This window comes from Marmota flaviventris, chromosome 19 (genome assembly GCF_047511675.1).
Source record: "Marmota flaviventris isolate mMarFla1 chromosome 19, mMarFla1.hap1, whole genome shotgun sequence".
Taxonomy (NCBI): domain Eukaryota; kingdom Metazoa; phylum Chordata; class Mammalia; order Rodentia; family Sciuridae; genus Marmota; species Marmota flaviventris.
Genome location: NC_092516.1, coordinates 36,165,253 through 36,180,554, shown reverse-complemented (window position 1 = coordinate 36,180,554; position 15,302 = coordinate 36,165,253). Strand labels below are relative to the sequence as shown.

At 41.6% G+C, this 15,302-nt stretch overlaps 1 protein-coding gene across 4 annotated transcripts in view; it reads left to right on the top strand.

Annotated features, from left to right (window-relative positions):
* The window catches only part of Rnf216 (ring finger protein 216), a 136,934-nt gene that overhangs the window by 104,795 nt on the left and 16,837 nt on the right, over positions 1 to 15,302 (top strand). For all 4 annotated transcript variants that reach the window (XM_027956219.2, XM_027956218.2, XM_071605783.1 and 1 more), the window contains 2 exons: positions 8,340 to 8,437; positions 14,587 to 14,809. In XM_027956219.2, the coding sequence (XP_027812020.2) occupies positions 8,340 to 8,437; positions 14,587 to 14,809 (321 nt within the window). The remainder of the gene's footprint in view (positions 1 to 8,339; positions 8,438 to 14,586; positions 14,810 to 15,302) is intronic.

Sequence of the window (15,302 nt, the reverse complement as noted above, 5' to 3'; positions counted from 1 at the left end):
ATACCCTCGTGCCCTTGGGTTTTCCAGTAAACAGTGACCTGCTCTTGGTAGCAAACACCATGCAGGCATGCAGTGGGAACAGAGGGGAAAGAATGAGCAGAATTAGAGTGAGGCAGACTTGAGTCCATAGCTATGTGGCCTTAGCCAGGTTAATTTGACTCTCTCTATGCTTTCTGTTTTTTCATTTACTTAAAAAATATATAATTATTTTAAAAAATGTAACTATAGAGTCAGACATGGTGATGCATGCTTGTGATCTCAGCACCCTGGGAGGCTGAGGCAGGAGAATCATGGGTTCAAAGCCAGCCTCAGCAACAGCAAGGTGCCAAGCAACTCAGTGAGACCCTGTCTCTAAATAAAATACAAAATAGGGCTGGGGATGTGGCTTAATGGTTGAGTGCCCCTGAGTTCAATCCCCAGTTCCAAAAAAAGGTGGGGGGCAGGGACCAGAAGAATGAGAAGTTATACTTAATAATATAATTTAATATTAATATTTAATATTAATATAAACTTAATAGAGTTTAGAATATTATATTTTTTAAAAAGGGGGGGCTGGGAATATGGCTCAGTGATTAAGTATCCCTGGGTTCACTTCCCAGCACCAAATAAATAAATACATACATACAACAGCAAATCAGACACAGTGACACACACCTGTAATCTCAGCAACTTGTAAACATTAGAGCAAGAAAATCACAAGTTTGAGGCTACCCTAAGCAAGTCCCTCTCTCAAAATGAAAAGGGCTGGGGATGTAGCTTAGTGATAAAAGCTACCTGTGGGTTCAGTCCCCAGACCAAACACACATGGGGGCGGGGTGCACGCGCACGGGCCCTCAACATAGTGGTCTAGTACCCCCCTCACAGAGTTGCTGTGTACATTAAATGAGATATGTATACAAAGTGCCCTTTCAGCACGGCAAGAAAGTGAAAAGGGATGAGTTGTGTGAACTCAGAACCTTAAAGATGCACCTACCACAGAGCCTCGGATCTCAGTGGAAACTCGTCTAAAAGCCTAAACTATCAATGTACTTTAAAATTAAAATATTAATAAAGTCCTTTTGTAAAGTCATATGGGAAATTGTGGTCCTCTTGTAACAAGAAAAGAGGTGTATTGACATTTCCTTTTCTTGTTGGCCTTGCCCACCCCTGCCACGTTCAGTATTGACAAAGCTGGGTTCTAGAAGTAGGTTGTGGTCTTATTTGGACGAATATTGAGGAATTCTAACCAAAAATCAAAAGCAGAGTCCAGGACTTGGTCCCTAAGAAGTTACTTGACCTTGATTTAGAGAGGGGTTTACTATAAAATCCTGTAGCCACCTAGCCATGCCTCCCACAGAAGCATCCACAATGACCTTTGGAAATGTAAGTCTGATCACTATATTTCCCTCCTTCTTGACCTGGCTTTCAACCTCCTCCCTACAGTGGGGGGTCACCTGTTCATTGCCTACTACTTGCTAAACTGGCGTCCCCTCTTGGCCCCTGCAGCTGGAGCTCCAGTGCTCTGACTTCTGATTTTCTCTTGCTCCAAAGCCTTAACTTCGCCCATGCTTTTCGTTCTTCCCCCATTGCTAACTGACTCCTGCTCCCCTTAGGGGCTCAGCTTAAACGTCTTGTCCTCCACAGGCCTTTCCACATCCCAGATTTTGTGATGGTTGCAGCTCTAGGCTCTATTTAATATCTGTGTTCTTCTTTAGAATAGAAGCTGCAAGAAAGTAGAAACTAAGTTTAACTTGTTTATTGTTGCAACCCCAGCATCTGCAAATAATAAGTGTCTTATGATAGAAATACCAGCAGACACTGGGAGTGCAAATGAGTGTATGTATAAGAAAACCAGTCTAGGGCTGGGGTTGTGGCTCAGCGGTAGAGTGCTTGCCTAGCACTTGCGATCCTTATCACCACATAAAAATAAATAAATAAAATAAAGGTATTGTGTCCGACTATGACTTTAAATATATATATATAATTTTTAAAAAGGAAAAGAAAGGACCAAATCTAGGACCAAACTCCCTCTGCCTCCTACCCCCACTCAGATCTGCTCCCCATCCTATGCTACTAGATCCAGGTTCATGTTTCCCCCAACCTAGCTCACGTCCGAGGTCAGAAACCTGGAAATCCTTCTATCTCACCTTCATCTCTCTCAAAAGCACTCTCCACTTGCTTCATAATCATCTTTCTGCTTCTGGTCTCAGCCTCTTCAGTCCATCAGAGTATTCTGAAACTCAGTCCAACATTTTGCCCTGTCTGTATCCATTCCTCATTTTTTAAATGATCACAGCATCTGCACAACTGTTACTCACCATGTCAGAAAAATTGTGTAGAACATAACAGCCCCCGTTTTAAATAATCTTATTTAATGGTACAAAAACCTTTCCTGCTCTCTAATCTGTAGAATATGTTTCACAATTGAGATGCTAGATTTGAGAGCCCGTTGTGTTAGATGCTTGGCTGTAAAAGCTGTTAGAGCTGGAAAATATACCTCACAAAAAGATGTAGGGCAGGGAAAGAATGTCCCTGTGGCATGGCGTGTGATCATACTCACAACTCTTACTTAATTCCACCCTGTGAGGATGTCAACTCCTAAGATTACCATCATCTCCCTCCTTCCCTTAGGTGTTCATATGCACTGTTTCACTTAACTCTATTGTGCTTCACTTGATTTGCTCAACTATCCAGCCTCCACCTCCATGAATGTGCTCTTACTGAGGGCAGGGCTGGTGTGTGTGCCCTTGGCCTGGGAGAAGGAGACTGCTTGGGGTCCTTCCTTGGAAAGCCTGCTGACTACCTGGGTTTGATTTTGCTGAATTCTGGCATATGTTTGTGTATTAAGAGTTAGTGTCTTTCTGGACCTTCTGGCAGGTATCCATATGTCATTTGGCCTAAAAAAGACAAGTACTTTTTGTTTTATTGTTGTTGTTTTAGCAGTGTTGGGGATCGAACCCAGAGCCTCATGCATGCTAGGCAAATGCTCTACCATTGAGTACATTCCCAGTCGTGGACAAGTGACTTTGACAGCCCAGAGGATAGATGGCCTAAAAACACATATCCCTGTGGCCCCCAAAGTGTACTGAGTATTTGTGTTCAGTCTCTTTTACCTCAAGGCCTCTGGGGATTGGCAGTCTTACCAATCTCCTGAATTGACAAAGCAGAAAGCTTTTAGATTTGGATCAACCACTGCACTGTACCCTGGTGTGGGGATGAAGGTTTCACTGGAGGTCAAGCAGGTAAAGTGCTGGGGAATAAGCAGCACAGAGTGGGCTGGGAGGAGGCAAGTGCACCTGCAGCTTCAGGTCCTCCTCTGCTTTGCCCATTAAACATTATTTAGGCATGAAAATGGATGGAGGGAGATTTCGTTTTCTTTATGCTGCAAAGTGAAGACCTATTGAGCATGTAGTCAGTCATTTTGATGAATTTTGAGGACTAAAGAGCATCATAAACTGAACAAGCAGCCCTCCCAGGTGGCAAGAAGTACACAGATTGGTAGCTGCCCAGATTTTAACCAGTACGTGTGCTCCAACTTCAGTTTGAAGAGGGCATAGTTATATTCATGCTACGGAAGGATTTCTTCTGCCTAATTTTGTTGTTTAGGAAGAAAGCTTAGCAGCCTTTGAGGGGAAAGAATTACACTTTAGCAAAATGTACACTAAAAGAGGTATATTCTAAAGAAAATACACAGAGTACCAAATGTTAACTTTGCCTAGCCTTCTATGTTCCCCACTGTATTTTAATTGTGGGTTTCTGTATCTAGCTACATAATATCTTTATTTTTAAATTTTTCTTACTTATACATGGACACAATATCTTTATTTTGTTTATTTTTATGTGGTACTGAGCCACAATCCCGACCCATATCTTTATTATTTTTTAGGTGTAGATGGACACAATACAATGAGTCTATTTTTATGTGGTGCTGAGAATCGAACCCGGGTTCTGCCCGTGCTAGGCGAGCGCTCTAGCCACTGAGCCATAATCCCAGCCCCCCGACCCATATCTTAAAAAGATGGTTCAGATCTTTTTTTCTTTTCTTTTTTCTTTTTTAGTTGTAGTTGGACACAATACCTTTATTTTATTTTTATGTAGTGCTGAGGATCAAACCCAGTGCCTCGCACATGCTAGGTGAGCGCTCTACCGCTGAGCCACAACCCCAGCAAGATGGTTCAGATCTTTTTCTGTTATTAGAGTTTATCATTGTATACTGTTACCCAGTTAATTTTGCATTCTTTATTTTTTTCAAAATCGTGCTACATTTTTTTTAATACAGTTCTGCTGAAATTATTTAAATATTAGTTCTGAGGGAAGTTGACTTTCAAGATTCAAGTGTAGAAAATCTTACTGGACTTTCAGCCTCATTTTTAATCAGTTGATATTAATGATAAGATTCTACTTGTATCTTGTTGCTGAAAATGTTTTTTGCATTTTAGCACATTGAGTTAAATGTTGTTATTACTTATTTGGGGGTGGGGAGGAATGATTGTTCACAACTGGGTGCAGTGATACATGCCTATAATCCCAGCTGTTTGGGAGGCTAAGGCAGGATGATTTCAAGATCAAGATCAGCCTGGGCAACTTAGCAAGACCTTGTCTCAAAATTAAAATATATAGCAAGCTGGGCGTGGTGGTACACACCTATAATCCCAGCAGCTTGGGAGGCTGAAACAGGAGAATCAGAGTTCAAAGCCAGCCTCAGCAACAGCGAGGCACTAAGCAACTCAGTGAGACCCTGTCTCTAAATGCTCAGTGGTTGAGTGCCCCTGAGTTCAATCCCTGATGCCCCCGCTCCAAAAAAAATTATATATATACATACATACGGGATTGGGGGCATAGCTCAGTGATAGAATGCCCTTGAGTTCAAACCCCAGTTCCAGTAGGAAGGAAAAAAAAAAAATGATAGTTTGGGCTTTTTCTCTGGGATCTGCAGATCCTTCAGTAAGAAAAAAGTATAGTAGCTGAAAACCAACACACTGAGCCAAGGAGAACCCCTGTGGTATTGAATGTGAACGGAGAACTTCCCAGCACCTCAGACCCTCACACCACAGACTCCAGCATAGCCAGGTCATTTTGCCCTAGTGAACCTGTGCCTCACCTTGAAAATGGGGCTTCTTTTTTTAGGAGAATAACTGAATGACCAAGAATGCTAAGTGGCACTACCCCAAAGCTATGTATTGTTTTCAAGATGTTATTCCTGTGGGTGGTTATTCCAGTATTGTTTGGAGAATTAGGATTCAAATACCAGCTCATCTATTCTCCAGCTGTTGTTTTTCAGCTAATTTCCTGGAATAGTCAGGCATAAGTTCTTTTAAAAACAATTTTGTGCTGCTATACATTTTAGTAGGTAATAATTAAGCACACTGCTGATTTAGTGTATTTACTGCACAGGATGCAAGTAATGAACCAAAGAATATCCATGTCCCTTGGAAGCAATGGCATTGAAGTACAGACTCCCATGAGCTCATCTCTAACCCCACTTCATCCCACCCCATTGATTGGAGATTTTTCAACATCCCACTAAAGAGTGTGAAGGTTCTCAACTTCCTGAGCCATCCATTTCATATTTCTCTCTTTAAATTTTATTTATTTTTTAGATAAGATAGATATGTGGATTGATGGGTGGGTGGATGGATGGATAGATAAGACAGACAAACAGATAATAAAATTCAAAGAGTACTAAAGATCTACAGTAAAATCTTGCCCCTGCCTTGTAGCCACTCAAGAGCTATCAGCATTGCCTGTTCCTTGGGTATCCTTACAGACAGATTGCATCACAGATCTTCCCTGCAGCCACCACTACCACCTTTCTAATATGGAACTGGAATCATCTATACCATATGTACTGTTATTTGCCTCGTTAGTCTCCTTAAACTCACTTTATGTAACAAGTGAAAGTTCACCTGTAGAATGTTTCTAGAATTGATGTGAAGCTCTAACCTTGTACATTTCTAGTGGCCTCTGGCATATCTCTACTGCCTACTCCTAAATGGTAAATATTTACCCAGACCCCCTACCTCATATCCCCATGGTGTGACCCAGTGGTCCCCGCTGTCATCACCATCCAGGTCAGACTTAGGATCTTCACACCTATATCTCTCCATCCAAAGCTCAGGGTTGCTGTTATCTTTGGTTGCATAAACTAAGAGCTAAGTCCTCATCCTTGGCACCCACTCCCCATACTCAAGCCCGCCATCTTGCTTACTCAGTTTCTCCCAAGTAGATCCCCTTCTCTTCACTTCCTTACCCATCTCCCTGGTCTGGGCTTCTTTTGTCCCTTTCCTGGATGACCATGCTAGCTCCCGTCTCTTGCACTTCCACTCTTTCCTCCTTACAATTTTTTTTTCCATCCAGAATTATCTAACCCTGCTGGACACAGTGACTCAAGTCTAAAATTCCAGCAACTCCTGAGACTGAGTCAGGAAAATCACAATTTCAAGTCCAGCCTGGGCAACTTAGCAAGACTCTATCTCAAAATAAAAATAAGAAGATCTGAAATGTAGCTTAATGGTAGAGTGCACAGCTTGCAGTTAGCTACAGGAACTCATTTGCCCCGCTTTGCCTGCTAACTAACATCTGTTGCTGCTGTCCTCTGCCTGGCAGGCTCTCCTATTCTCACCAGTCCATCTAGGTATCACTGACTCATTTTTCAAATCTCAGACTTCACTTCTTAAATCCTTCCCTATCTCCCAGACTAGGTCAGATCCCTAGACAAAGCCAATCACACTCTTTTCCTCCACTGTACTTATTAGGATTGGAATTTCCATTTATGTCCATGGTCTTTGGAGTTTTACTATTGTTTTGAGTGGGGAGGGGGGTTGTTTTGCTTTTGTTTTATTTTTTGTTTTGCAGTACAGGGAATCTAATCCAGAGCCTTTTGTATGTTAGGCAAGCACTTTACCACTGTGCTACATCTCCAGCCAACTTTGAGACAGGGTCTCTCTCAGTTGCCCAGGTTGGCCATGAATTTACCATCCCTTCTGCCCCAGATTCCCAGGAGGCTGGGATTACAGGCATACACCTCCACACCAGCAAGTTCTTGTTATTGGTATGTGTTTTAGTCAGCTCTTTCATCATTGTGACCAGAAGACCCGGCAAGAATAATGTAGAGAAGAAAAAGGTTATTTGGGGCTCAGAGTTTCAGAGCGCTCAGTCCATACATGCCTGACTCCGTAGCTTTGGGCCAGAAATGACACAGAACATCATTGCAGAAGGTTATATCATAGGGAAACAGCTCAGGACTTGGCAACAAAGAAGCAGGGAGAGCTCTCTGCTCACCAGGGACAAAATATAAACCCCAATGGCACACCCACAGTGACCCACCTCCTCTAGCTACTCCTTACCTGTCTACAGTTACAGTCCATTTAATCCATATTAGTGGATTAATGAACTGGTTAGGTCTAGGCTCTCATAACCCAATCATTTAACCTCTGAACTTCCTTGCCTTGTCTCATGCATGAGCTTTTGGGGGAACACCTCATATCTAAATCTTAACATTCTACTCCATCCCCCAAAAGCCATCTGTAAACTGAAACCATGAGCCCCAAATAAACTTTCCCTCCTCTATATTGTTCTTGTTAGGTCTTTTGGTCATAGCAATGAAAAAACTAACTAAAATACTGTGGGTTTTATAAACTGTGAAGAATCCTATATTAAAGGATGATGATTTTTTTTAAATTTTTATTTGTTTAATTTCATTTATGGTATGACATCCATATTTATGAGTGATGCATGGTAGAGAGAATGTCTTCCTTAGGGCACTGATGATCCTAATCTAGACTTTTCCTCAGTCCCATGCCAGAGGACTGGACATAGGGATTGGGGAGATTAAGACCCAGACAGACCCCACCTTTAAGCAGCTCAGCAGCATTTTATTTTTAAAGACTCAAGAATCTGGGGCTGGGGTTGTGGCTCAGCTGTAGAACACTTGTTTAGAATGTATGAGGCCCTGGGTTCGATCCTCAGAACCACATAAAAATAAATAAATAAAATAAAGGTATTGTGTCCAACTACAACTAAAAAATAAATATTTAATAACAACAAAAAAAAAAAAGACCCAAGAATCTCTCTTATGGTATTTCCAGGTGTCCTGCTGCATTTCAGAAAACTTACACAAACTAGGTGGTGGGAGCACACTTTCTTTAGATTAAGAAGGAACACTGTCCTCCTGCCTTCTTCTGATGCTGTTTAACTCTTTCTTCTGAGAGATGACTTTAGAAATAGCCCTGCTGACAGGGAGGGAGGGCCTCCGGGAGATTCCAAGCCCCATGAAGCATGTTTCACACCTTTTGTTGAATGGGAGTTTGTATGGCCTGCACTCACCAGAAGCTGCCTTTATCTCTGTCCTTTTTCCCCAGGAGACCTGTAGGAAGTGTCAGGGACTCTGGAAAGAACATAATGGCCTTACCTGTGAAGAGCTGGCTGAAAAGGATGACATCAAGTACCGAACATCTATGTGAGTAGGACTTGTCACTGACTCAGAGGACTTGTCACTGACTTGACTCCCCAGCTAACTTGCATTTGGTCAGAGGGGCAGAGTGTTCTGTCGGGGGAACAAGCCCAAGTCATTTTAGTCTAGGGTAACCTCAAGGAATATATCTACACTTAGCCTGTTTCCTTATCTCTGTAGACTCTTGGAGCAACTTCAGAAGTCATATAGCACATATGCATTCAAGAAATGTTTCCCCTCCCCTTATTGTCTAGATAAATGTGTGTAACACATTGTTTAGATTACACAATTGCTGCTTATGTCTTTGTTCTAAGATGCTGATGCTAAGACATTAAGTAGAATTGCCAACTGCTAGAATACAAAGTAATGTATTAGTAATAATAACCATTACTTGTGTGGTGTTCCATATGTGACCGAGCACTTTACAAATACTGACTTACTAAAATATAGCACCTTAAGTTCTACAGGAGTCTGTTTCTCCTGTAATAGTCAAGTCCTGCCATACCGATAGGGTTGTTCCATGAGGTCACTCAGAGATCCAGGTTCCTTTACGTCACTGCCTCACCATTCCCTAAGCATGGTGTTCTTACCTGTGTAATCGTGCCAGGATTGTGACCACATTTACTCTCCAGCATAGGAAAGGAGAAAAAAGGAGACAAGTTGTCAGGCTGTCAGCTTTTCTTTAAATTGTAAGTACTGCAGAAATTATGTCTATCACTTCTGCTCATACCCATCAGTCAAGGTTGATTCATGTGAGCACAACCAGGCTCTAAAAGAAGACAGTATTTGGAGTTTCTAGCTGGGAAACTTTTTATGTCCAGCTTTAAGAAAGTGGTGTACACAGAGGGGTTTGTTATTCAGAAATGAAGTGGGGAATGACATTTGGGGCAGAGTCTCTGAGTCTCCACCACAGGCATGTACTGTGGTCCTCATTTTATAAGTAGGCAGCTGAGGTGCAGAGATACCACAACTTTGGAGGGCAGAATAATGACCCCCAACCCCAGTGATGTTGTCCTATCATGACATATTTAAGGTATGGAGATTATCAGAATGAACCAAAGCTAATCGTGACTCCTTAAAAGGAGAGACGGTTTCCCAGCTGTGGTCAGTGAGCAAGAGATGCAGAGAGAACATTGAGTCAGAGAAACATGAAAAGGACTTGACTTCACATGTCAAGGGCTGGCTTTGAAGATGGAGGAAGGGAGCCATGAGGTAGCCTCTGTCAGTTGTGGTCCACTCAGCATCTGAGTCAGCCTAGGTACTTGGAGCAGCATATAGTCCTCTCAGCTTGGCATCCTTCTAGATCAACAGTTAGAGAATTCATACTAGAACATTTAGATGTGATGTGTGTCCATTCTAGGATCCAAAAGTCTCCATAGTAGAAGGGGATGCAAGACACAACACAGCTTAACTTAGGAAAGGATATCCTGATGCACACCCCTGACCTTTACGCCACCAGAACTCCATAGATATTACATGCTTCATATATCCAAGGGGTTATCTCCATTTTATAGTATTCACATTATTAGTGCGTCCTCAAGTACCTGCTGCTTCCTGTTCATCAGGTTCTATGTAAGTGTCATTCAAGGAGTAGACCAGTATATAGTCCTGGTGGAAGACAGATGAAAATATTCTTGTCAGCTGCTGATGTTCTCTGCCACTGGACAGAAAATATAAAGTGTTTTCCAGATCAGTACCTATGTACCAGTTACCAAGAGCTATGTTTATTTGCCAAGGGTAAGAAGTGGCATCTGCAGCAGCGGCTGAGATTAGTTAGCACGTGATGAGGCTTAATACTATTCTCTGTGTAGACCAAAAAGAGGTCTGGGGAGAATCAAAAACACGGCCCTTTTTTTGTAACTATGGATTCAACAACCCAGAGGCACTTTACTGAGCTTCATCAATCATTCTTTTTCTTTTTCTTTTTTGAAGTGGTCCCACTGAGTTGCCCAGGCTGGCTTAGAATTACATTCCTTCTGCCTCAGCCTCTTGAGTCACTGGGATTACAGGCTTGCACTGCACTACCGTATCTGGCTAACACTGCATCTTTAAAGTCTTTGATGGTGCCACCAATCTCAAAAAAAAAAAAAAATTTCTATGGGAATCTAGTATTTAGAGAAGGGGTGCTTTGGGATCTTTAGCTTGCCTTTCCTTACCATATAGCCCTTACTCCATTGATGAGAGAAGGAAAGAATCCTCCCAATTGCCAAGCATCAGAAATAAGAAATGAGCCAGGCGAGGTGGCACACGCCTAGTATCCCAGCAACAGGAGGATCGGAAGTTCAAAGCCAGCCTCAGCAAAAAGTGAGGCACTAAGCAGCTCAGTGAAACCCTGCCTCTAAATAAAGTACAAAATAGGGCTGGGGATATGGCTCGTTTGTCAAGTGCCCCTGAGTTCAATCCCCAGTACCCTCCAAAAATGTATATATATTTGTGTGTGTGTACACACACACACACACGGTATACACAAAAATAGTTGTAAGTATAGTAACTGCTGTGAAATGAGGCTTAATTTTGGTACCTTGAGTAGCATGTTAAGAAACTGCTATGGGTGGGCTGGGGCTGTGGCTCTGAGGTAGAGCTCTCATCTAGCATATGCAAGGCACTGGGTTTAATCCTCAGCACCACATAAAAATAAATAAATAAAATAAAGTTTGTGTCTGACTACAACTTAAAAAACATAAATATATTTTTTAAAAAAAAGAAAGAAACTGCCATGGGGTGCTGGGGATGTAGTGGTACATGCAAAACACTGAATTCCATCCCTGGTACCCCAAAAATAAAAAAATAAACAAGTCTGGCTTCCTGTTTCACCATGTGCTCTCTTCTGCAAATGCTCCTGCCATTGTGATATCATCCACCACAAGGCCCTCACCATAGCTGAACAGATGCCACCATCAATGCTTTTGAATCTCTAGAACTGTGTGCTAAATAAACTTTTTTAAATTAAGCACCCAGCCTCAAGAATCAGACTAAGAACCTCAACTTGTCGATAATAAAAAAAAAAACATGACAGGTCTGCATTCTGTCAGTGTTTGTTTTTTGTTTGGGGGGAGGTTGTTGGTTGGTTTGTTTTTTCATATCACTTTTCTTAGGAAAATTGTTAAGAATTCATGATAGAAATAATAGTACAATGAACCCCCAACAGTTATCATTATTTTGCCCCATTTGCTTCATTTCCCTTTTTTTTTTTTTTTCTTGTTTTTAAACTGCTATAGTATTTTCAAGCAAATCCACTTCCTTGGCAGTATGTCATTTTATCCCTACATGCTTACTTTTTTCCCCTTACATAGCAAATCACATTAATAATTTGTTATAATCATTAACAAAATTGACAATAAGTCTTTGATAATATCTCATAACCAAGTTTACAGCTCTCCCAGTTGTCTCAGAATAGTTTTACCACATGTTCCATAATTGATTTAGTCAGATCAGGATTCAAAACAAGGTCTGCTCATTGCATGGGTAATCATTTCTCTTGAATTTCTTTTATAATAAGGGTATCCTCTCTCCTCAACACAATGCTTATCATGCCATTGACTTATGAAGAACAATGACCATTGACTTGTAAAATACCTTCTTATGTTGACTGCTTTTTCAGATGTCATTTAACTTGTTCTTCTGTCCTCTGTATTTTCTGTAAATTAGAATTTAGATTAAAGATTTGATTAGGTTCATATTCAATATGTTTTGGTGAGAATACTTCATAAGAGGTACTGTGCTTCTCATGTTAATATTGTGAAACCCATAAAAATATTGTACACACAGCCAAAGCCACATAGTGTCTGCTTGGTCCACTATTAAATGCTTTCAAGCAAGCAAACAACATGGCCAGAGTCATTGGTTTGATGGCTGTGTGGCAAATAGCTTTAAGGAAAATAAGACTAGGGTTAAGGAGAACATTTAGAAGCCACTGCAGTAGTTCCAACCCATTCCATTACATAGCCCCAGATTAGGATGGCAGTATTGTGTAAGAGAGGATGGGTTTAAGAAATTTAAGAAGTAAGTCGGTAAGACTTGGTAGCTGATAGATAATGGGAGGTAAGAAAAGAAGGAATCAAGATTCTCAAGCCAGATACAGTGACACATGCCTGTAATCCCAGTGACTTGGGAGGCTGAAGCAGGAGAAGTTCAAGGGCATCCTCAGCAATTTAGCAATACCCTGTCTCAAAATTAAAAAAAAGTGCTGGGGCTGTAGCTCAGTGACAAGAGCACCCCTTGGTTTAGCCCCAGTATGGCAAAAGAAAGAAAAGTTACTAAATTGCAAACCCTGCAGGAAGCAATTGGATTTCCAGAATTTCCACATTATAATATTCAAAATACCCAGTTTCAACAGTAATTTAACAGGTATACAAAGAAACAGGAAAGTTTCACCCATTCACAGGAAAGAGCACTGGACAGAAGTCGCCCCTAAGGATACACAGACATTGGATTTATTAGACCAAAAGAAATTTTTTTTGAAGTTGTAGATGGACAACAGTACCTTTGTTTTATTTATTTAGTTTTATGTGATGCTGAGGATTGAACCCAGTGCCTCACACATGCTAGGCAAGTGCTCTAGCTGCAAGCCCAGCCTTGACTAGACAAATATCTAAAATCTACTGTCTTAAACATGCTCAGAGGGCTGGAGTTGTAGGTCAGTGGTGGAACACTTGTCTAGCACTGGGTTCAGTGCTCAGCACCATAAATAAATAGATAGATAGATAAATAGGCATGTGCTCAGAAAGCGAAAGGATACCACAAACAGAAAACTAAAAGAAGCTTAGCCCAGTAATATAGGTGTGCCCATAGTCCCACGCACTCGGGACGCTTAGACAGAAGGATTACTTAAGCCCAAGAGTTTGTGGCCAGCGTGAACTGCATAGCAAAAAAAAAAAAGGATGTTGGTAGCACAGTGTATGAACAGGTAGTGAATACATAGAGAATATTAGGATTAATAGTGAAACCCATAAAAATACTGTACCTAAGTTGTAGTGGACACAATACCTTTATTTTATTTTTGTGTGATGCTGAGGATCTTACCCAGCACCTCACACGTGGTAGGCAGCGGTATACCACTGAGCCATAACCCCAGCCTGGAACATATCGTTTTATAGTTGGAAACAGTGCATTGTGAAAGCACCTAGCACAGCAGGCAGCTCTTGACAAACAGCAATTTGTCATTTTGACTTGTCCACCCTCCACATCAGTCAGATGATTCTGGAGACAGCTAGCCTCCCTGGAAGCTCCCCGTCAGCCAGGATTGAGTCGTATGTGTGTCGTGCCCTTGCTGCAAAGGAGTCTGGAAGTGTAGGACTGTGATGTGGGAGGATGACTCTGCCAACTCAGAGGTCAGACTGGCAGTCATTCCCTCTGCCACCCCTAAGACAAGTTTTCAGAATTTTGGGGTGTGCAACTATGGTTTGGACTCACTAACTCTTAATTGTCATGTAATTTAGGAAGACCTTGAGTTTTTTGTCTCCATTTTAAGTCTTTGGGATTCTTGAAACAAACAGAAGTTATTTTTCTAAATGCTGTGTGCCAGGGGCTTTATATCTTACCTGTAATCCTCAAAACACCGTGAGAAAGTTGTGTTTTCCCAGTTTAAAAGTGAGGAAACTGCTGGGTGTAGTGGCATGAACCTATCATTCCAGTAACTTGGAATACTGAGGCATGAAGATCACAAGTTCAAAGCCAGTCTCAGCAACTTAATAAGGCCTTAAGCAACTGTCCTAAAATAAAAAGGACTTGGGGGCTGGGGTTGTGGCTCAGTGGTAGAGCGCTTGCCTAGCATATGTGAGGCGCCCTGGGTTCGATCATCAGCACTGCATAAAAAAAATAAAGGCATTGTGTCCATCTGCAACTAAAGATATATATATATTTAAAAAAAAAAAAAAAAAAGAACTGGGAATGTGACTTGGTGGTTAAGTGCCCCTGGGTTCAATCCCCAGTACCAAACCAAGTCTCCAGACAGTTGGGAAATATACCCAAGGTTAGACAGTTGATTATCTTTGAACTCAGTTCTCAGACATCAGAATATTAGGCTCTTTTCACTCTTTGAATGTCACCATACGCCACAAGCAATCAGTACACATAGAAAGAGATAAATACTTAATGGCCATAATAATTTTCTTTTCATCTTCCTGGCCAGCTCCAATCATGTTTTCTTTTTTCAGTGAAGAAAAAATGACTGCCGCCCGCATTAGAAAATGCCACAAATGTGGAACTGGCCTCATCAAATCAGAAGGCTGCAACCGCATGTCTTGCCGCTGTGGTGCCCAAATGTGCTACCTCTGTCGAGTGTCTATCAATGGATATGACCATTTCTGCCAGCATCCTCGTTCGCCAGGAGCCCCTTGCCAAGAGTGTTCAAGATGTTCCCTCTGGACCGACCCCACTGTAAGTAGATGCATAACTGCCTATTTCCACATGGGAGAGAAGAGCCATGCATTCCTGTAATGAAAACATGACAAATTCTTACTCATGAGAAGATACAGGAAATTACATGGAACAGTAACTACGGGGGGGGGGGGGGGATGAGAAAGTAATCAAAAGCTGCTCATCAGAAAGTAAGCCAAGAGTGGTCACCCAGGCCTATAGTCACAACTACTCAGGAGATGAGGCAGAAGGACCACTTGAACTCACAAGTTCAAGATCAACCTGGGCAACCCAGCAATACCCCATCTCAAAAAAATAGAAAGAAAGAAAAGAGAATAAGCATTTTCATACAGTTTTGGTGGGCCAATTCTTTGGCTCCTTTAGGGAATAAGCTTTTTTCCTGTGCTATCTGAAGTATTCCAGAGCATGGAAAAAGGGAACTTGGAACAGTGTTGCACACCTGTAATTCTAGTGACTTGGGAGGCTGGAGGCAGAAAGATCAAAATTTTGAGAC